The sequence below is a fragment of the Mustela lutreola genome, chromosome X (assembly GCF_030435805.1).
Source record: "Mustela lutreola isolate mMusLut2 chromosome X, mMusLut2.pri, whole genome shotgun sequence".
Classification (NCBI taxonomy): Eukaryota; Metazoa; Chordata; class Mammalia; order Carnivora; family Mustelidae; genus Mustela; species Mustela lutreola.
In genome coordinates, this window is record NC_081308.1 from 87,759,696 (window position 1) to 87,766,583 (window position 6,888).

The following is a 6,888-nucleotide window of genomic DNA, read 5'->3' on the forward strand; positions in this document are numbered from 1 at the left end:
CTGGTTGTTGCCCTAACATTTTATGTCGAGCCTGACCATTACTACACTACTCCCTCAGATGCCCCTTCAGATCCCAAACACTATTAAGAACCAAGGGAAGCTGGTTAATAGCAGTCTGGCTCTCCCCAGAGACTAGGATCTCTGAAGTTAACAAGGCAACTTGGATTTGCCTTACACAGAAAGATGTACATTTTGGGGGGTATATGCATACCTAATCTTCTATGACAATACGCCATGAGTTCACATGTGAATTTCGAGTTTTTCCTCAAGGAACTGCTGAATATTGTTAGGTCAGTGAAACCAGAATGCTTCTGTATTCCAGGAAAGCTGGTGCTAATATTGACAATCAAGTATAGGAAGTATGGTAGGGCATAAGCTTCTCTGTTCATCAGTCTTCCTGCCCTTTCAACTCTGGCCTTTATCTTTATAAACTTCTGTCCTGCATGAATATTCTTGTGTCTCAAGGACCTGGAGGAGGGAGAGTTTTGGAATTACTTAGGCATCTGATTCCTGTCTGGGGTTTGCTGTGTTACGTATTTTCACCTGCCTATCTGTTTTTACCTTTGGTTTCATAACTGCTATTGTGATGTTATATTCCAGAGTGGGTTTGGAAAACTTTTTCTGTAAAGGCCAGATAATAAGTATGTAGGCTTTGCAGGCAGGCCATACTGTTTCTTTTGCAACTACTCAACACTGCTACTGTAGAACAATACCAGCCACAGATAGTATATCAATTCTTTCATATGGCTATATTCCAATAAAATTTTATTTATGGACACCAAAAATTTGATTTCATGTAATTTTTACATATAAAAAATATTCCTGATTTTTTTTAACCATTTAAAAATGTGAAACTTGGGGCGCCTGGGTGGCTCAGTGGGTTAAGCCGCTACCTTCGGCTCAGGTCATGATCTCAGGGTCCTGGGATCGAGTCCAGCATCGGGCTCTCTGCTCAGCAGGGAGCCTGCTTCCTTCTCTCTCTCTCTCTCTGCCTGCCTCTCAGTGTACTTGTAATTTCTCTCTGTCAAATAAATAAATAAAATCTTTAAAAAAAATGTGAAACTTGATCTTAACTCATTGGCCACAAAAATAAGCAACAGGCCAAATCTGGTTCATGGACTGTGTGGTTTGCCAACTTCTGTTTTAGAATCCTAACTTAAAAAAAAAAAAAAATTTCACTTATTTGAGAGAAAGTGAGAGAGAGCAGAGAAGGGGGGGGGAGGGGGAGGTCAGAGGGAAAAATAGACTCCCTGGGAGCCTGATGTGGGACTCCATCCTGGTACTCCGGGATCATGACTTGAGCCAAAGGCAGTCACTTAACCAGCTGAGCCACCCAGGCACCCGAGAATCCTAACTTCTAAGTTTATTCCCATACAAAACTGTCTTCATACATATGTATTTCACCTACATAGCATACTCCAAGGCAATTTCATTTCTCAAGTTCTACTGGGACATTTAAACCCAATAGTCCTCCAATGGACTTCTCATAATTACCCACATTTGGTTATCCACTGAATTCATGGACATAATCTCCTGGTATCCAACTCAATGTAAGTTAGTTCTTTACACTCATAGGTTTCAGGGGGCTGTGATAAGGATTGTCTCAGATTGAAAGTGACCTGTGTCCCATTACGCATCTTTAATATAGTATAATGAACTGAGGTTTCTTTTTTTTTTTTTTAAAGATTTTATTTATTTACTTGAGAGAGAGACAGTGAGAGAGCATGAACGAGGAGAAGGTCAGAGAGAGAAGCAGATTCCCCCCATGGAGCTGGGAGCCTGATGCGGGACTCCATCCCAGGACTCCAGGATCATGACCTGAGCCGAAGGCAGTCGTCCAACCAACTGAGCCACCCAGGTGTCCCTGAACTGAGGTTTCTTAGAAAAGGACTACACATCTAAGGAAAGAGAGGACTAGACAGATATGGTCTTTTCATGAAGCTAAAAACGGAGAGGGGACTTATTCACACTTTCGTAAGAGTGAGGATGCAATTTATTGAGTGTTCCAGAAAAAAATCAGTTAGACTTTCTCACCTTGAGGATTCCTGAACATTAATACCCAGGAGTGAAGATGGAAATGGGGCACAGTAGCAAAGGAACAGAAGGACCTACCCCTTAGATCACATAAAGACCTGGCTTTGGAAACTTTTCCAAATAGCTTAAGGGATTAAAATGTTGGGTCATGCACATTCCAGTGGGGACTTAGAAACTTACGGCTTCATTAAGTATACAAGGCAGCTCTTGGAGCTATTATCATCTTGCTGATAAGTATGATTTTTCTTTATAAGTATGATTCTTTTTTTTAATATAAGTATGATTCTTAAAGAGATCTGTCTCCTATCATTATTAGGTTTATACTTCTAAATATGAGATCCAGAGGTAAGCTAAAACAGATTGTGTCAGAACTGTTTAGGTAAGTGCTCACATTGCTTTTATCAGGTGGCCAAGCCCTTTCACTAGGTAATAGGTATTTAGTTCTGAAATGAGAAAATATAGATAAAAAATAAAAATTATTCATAATTCTACCATAAAGAGATGAACACTTTAACTTTTTACTTTATATACTTCGACTGTGTGTTCATGTATAAAATATAGAAGATCTAAACTAAAAGAGAATACAGAGAATGTCTTTTAAACTGCTTTATTAATTTCACAATATATACTGAACATCTTGCCATGCAATAGGGTAAAACTCCCTTGCTGACAGAATCTTACATTTTGGGTCAAAATACAACATTCAGTTAGAAGTTGGTCATAGGAGACCCACAAGAAACATGTAAACCCAAAAGGTTGACAACAAAGGTACACTGAGAACATTAACTTTAGGAAGGTGTGTCTTCCTATTAATTTCAGGAAAAACATCAGGATTCAAGGCATAAGGCAAAACTCATCATGATGGTCATGGTGAGGAGGGTCGGTGCTAACTGCCCGCAGACTATGACTGAACTGCTTTTCCCTCAGCTTTTCCATCAGCTGTCTCATCTCCTCTCCAATCCTTTCCATATTCTCCTCTCTCATTCTTCCCTGTGGTTCTCCAAGCCTCTGAATCATGTCCCATCTATATTGCTGGATGGGCTGCCTAACACGGAACCGCCTACGATTTACTCTAGGCATACAATATTCACCAGCTTCCAAAGGGAGGGCCAAAGGCTCTCCTTTATTAGCAACTTGCTCCTTTTCATCCTTTTTTTCATTTTCCTGTTTGGCATTCTCCACATTGAGATTTTTTACTACTTGTTCCTCTTTGGACGCCATTGCTCCTGAGAGACAAAAGAGGAGAGAAGAAATTATTTTCTTAGTGGGACTGATCAGCACCGAGGACAGAGGCCCTACTACGCACATTCCAAGACTCAGAGCCCTGGATCTCTTAGGCTTTTTAAAATTTCATTTTCCCACATCAGAGGCTTCCTACGCCCTCTAGGGGGCCCAGATCCGAGCCCTCCCCCTCGCACCTCCCTGTCGCTCCTCTCCCCCCCCACCAAGCCCACCATTTTCCCTGCCAATCCCTGCCCAGGCCTCTGCAGGCATCAAGATGGTGGACGGGCTGGGCGAGGGGTGGGGGGCGCGAGGGAATCTGGGGTCTCAGGGCTTTCCACACGTTCCCCCCACCCCCGGCTCCCACTGTCCCCCGCACCGACCTGGGCCTATCCTTGCAGTCTCCTCCTCCTCCCGATTCTCGCCGAGAGTGCGCCGCCGCGACACTTAGACCTGCACACCTGCAGAGGGCCGGGGTGGGGACAGCGGGGGCTGCTGCAGCCGAGCGCTCCCCGCCGACCCAAAGCTACCCAGCTCCGCCAGGACCCGCCACGGCCGCCTCGCCCCCACACCCAGCCGTCCCATCCCCAGCGCTGACCACCATTTTCCACACCAAGAAGGACGGGGGCGGGGCGGGAGTGCAAGAGGCAGGTGTTTCCGAAGGGTCGTCGCCTCACTGGCGTCCAACCTTCGGCCTACCGTTTTCTGCGGCCAAACGTGGGCTGCTGGGCGGCGTGAGCGCTGCGGTCCTTTGCGCCGCTTCGCTCCGGGGCAGCCGGCCCCCAGCAGGGCTCGGCCGGCCGCGTGGGCTCTCCCACACCCAGACCAGGGAACGCTCCCCCTCCTCCCGGTCCCTTACCTGCTTCCCCTCTGCGTCTGACTCTTGGGGACCGCTTCTGGCCCGCGCGCCCGCACGGCCACCGGGTGTAGACACCGAGAAGTGAGCGAGCGAAGGCCGGCTCTGACGCTACAGCGAGGTGAGCGAGTCAGCGTTGGCGGCTCACGTGAGGCCTTCGTCACCGCGAGTGGCACCGCCCCCATTCCGTGCCGGCTTCTGCCCACAGGGTGGCGCACAGGCAGTTGGCCAACGCAGCTCCCCTCTGCTGTTGGGTCCTTTTTTTTTTTTTTTTTTAAATAAACATTTTGTTTATTTGACAGAGATTGCAAGTAGGCAGAAAGGCAGGCAGAGAGAGGAGGAAGCGGGCTCCCCAGTGAGCAGAGAGCCCGATGTGGGGCTCGATTCCAGAACCCTGGGATCATGACCTGAGAGGAAGGCAGAGGCTTTAACCCACTGAGCCACCCAGGTGCCTGTGCTGGGTCCTTTTTAACAGCACCAGGCTGCGCTCTCGAGAGCACACCCTGGCAGAGCAAGCAGAGAGAGAAGCAGGCTTTCCGCGGTGCAAGGAGTGGGTGGACCAGTTGATCCCAGGACTCCCTATCATGCCCTGTGTGGAAGGCAGATGCTTTTTTTTTTTTTTTTTTTTTTTTTTTTTTTTTTTTTTTACTTATTTATTTGACAGAGATCACAAGTAGGCTGAGAGGCAGGCAGAGAGGCAGGCAGAGAGAGAGGAGGAAGCAGGCTCCCCGCCGAGCAGAGAGCCCCACGCGGGGCTCGATCCCAGAACCCTGAGATCATGATCTGAGCCGAAGACAGACACGCAGACACTCAGCCCACTGAGCCACCCAGGCGCCCCTGGAAGGCAGATGCTTAACCGACTGAGTCACCCAGGCGCCCCAATATACTTTTTTTGTTAAGGAGACAGAAAGTTATTTTAATTTGAAAATTAGAATTATAGCCAGGGGAAAAACTCAACCGTCTCTTCTGTTAAATCATTATATAAATATAGACTCTACAGGCAGCTTCTTTTTTTAGAACTTGGAAAAACGCAGGGCAGCTGATGGCTCCTCTTGTTAGGGGCCCCTAGATACACGAGATCCTTCCATGAAGTGCCAATGAGTCAGTAGTGCAGCAGTCTTAATGAAATTTTAGAATTAAATCAACACCAGCAATGAAAATTCCTTCACAAGTTTCTAGTTCAAAAGGCAATATGTAAGTCTTTATTTGCAAATCACATGATCATGTATTTAGAGAATACTAAGGGATCTGGAATAAACCTGCTATGGAACCAGTACTTTAATTCAGTGAGGTTGCAGCTATAGATGGATATTTTTTAAAAACTCAATTGTATTCTCATATGGTAGTGATGAACAATTGTAAATTGAAATTATATGTATTTTACATAGATAGATAAATATAGATGTATAGATAACATGTAAAGATAAATATAAGAAAGTCCAAGGTGTTGGATCAGAAAATTCAGTACTGTTATGACATCAATTATCTCCAAATTAATCTATAAATTTAGATCAGTCACAATCAAAATTTTAGCTGGCATCTTTGTATAACTTGACAAAATTACCCCCAAATTTATATGGAAATTTGAAGGACCTAGTATAGACAATAATTTTGAAAAAAAACCCACAAATGTTGGAAATTATATTACCTGATTTCCAGATTGAAGATGCACTAATAAAGGTAGTATAGTAGTGGAGTTTACATAGACAATGAATTTAAAATAAAAAAACTTCTGCTTTGTGAGAGATATGGTTAAGAAAATGACCTGGGAAGCTGAGAAAAAATATTTTCAATAGGTGTAACCAACAAAGCGTTTGTATCCAGGAGATGTATAAAGGCCTCTTAAAATTCAAAATAAGGTAAACAATATAATGAAAAGTCATCAACAGATTTGAACAAGTTTTTTACTAAAGTACATATATGTATAAATCACCAAAGAGCTCATGGAAAGATGCTCAATGTCATTAATCTTCAGGAAAATGTAAAACAAACAATGAAATACCACAACATAGCCGACAGAATTGCTAAAATTAAAAAGTCTGACAATCCCAAGTATTTTTGAAGACATGGAACAACTGGAAATCTTCTTCATTCATTGCTGGTGAGAAGTTCAACCACTTTAAAAGGCTTTTTGATAGTTTCTTGAAAAGTTAAACTTACACTTACTGTATGTCTAAAAAATTCCACTCTTAAAAATTTTCCCAAGCAAAATTCAAACCATATTTCCTCAAAAAGATTCATATAGGGAAATTCCTGGGTGGCTCCAGTCGGTTAAGCATCTGCCTTGGCTCAGGTAATGATCTCACTGTCCTGGGATCAAGACTGGAATCAGGTTTTCTGCTCAGTGCGGAGTCTGTTCTCCCTCTGCCTGCTGCTCCCCCTGCTTGTGCTATCTCTCTCTCTCTGACAAATAAATAAATAAAATCTTTTAAAAAATTCGTATGGGAATGTTCATGGCAATTTCATTTAGGATAGCCCCTAAGTGGATATAATCCAAATGTCCATCAGCAAGTAAATGTATAAACAAATTGTGATGTATTCATATGTTAGGTTACTACAAAGACATAAAAAGTAACAAACTACTGGTGCAAGCAGTAACATAGATAAATCTCAAAAAACATTATACTCAGGGAAATATATCAGACACAAAAGAGTGCATTCTGTTTGATTCCATTTATATAAAGTTTTGGAAGAGGCAAAACTAATTTATGTTGATACAGATTGGATAAAATCAGTGTTTGCCTGGCTTGAAGGTTGAAATTTTTCTAAGTATAAAA

The 6,888-nt window shown here is 43.4% G+C and overlaps 1 protein-coding gene across 1 annotated transcript; it reads right to left on the minus strand.

Annotated features, from left to right (window-relative positions):
- Positions 1-2,625: 2,625 nt before the first annotated feature.
- LOC131821912 (protein BEX1) lies at positions 2,626-4,270 on the minus strand. The gene is made up of 3 exons (XM_059158277.1): positions 4,115-4,270; positions 3,639-3,716; positions 2,626-3,260 (listed from the first exon to the last, which is right to left on the minus strand). The coding sequence occupies exon 3, from the start codon at positions 3,253-3,255 to the stop codon at positions 2,869-2,871; it is 387 nt and encodes a 128-aa protein (XP_059014260.1). The 5' UTR covers positions 3,256-3,260; positions 3,639-3,716; positions 4,115-4,270; the 3' UTR covers positions 2,626-2,868.
- Positions 4,271-6,888: the final 2,618 nt, after the last annotated feature.

Excerpts from the sequence above, each read along its gene's own strand:
- LOC131821912 (XM_059158277.1), bottom strand. The coding sequence starts at position 3,255 with ATGGCGTCCAAAGAGGAACAAGTAGTAAAAAATCTCAATGTGGAGAAT.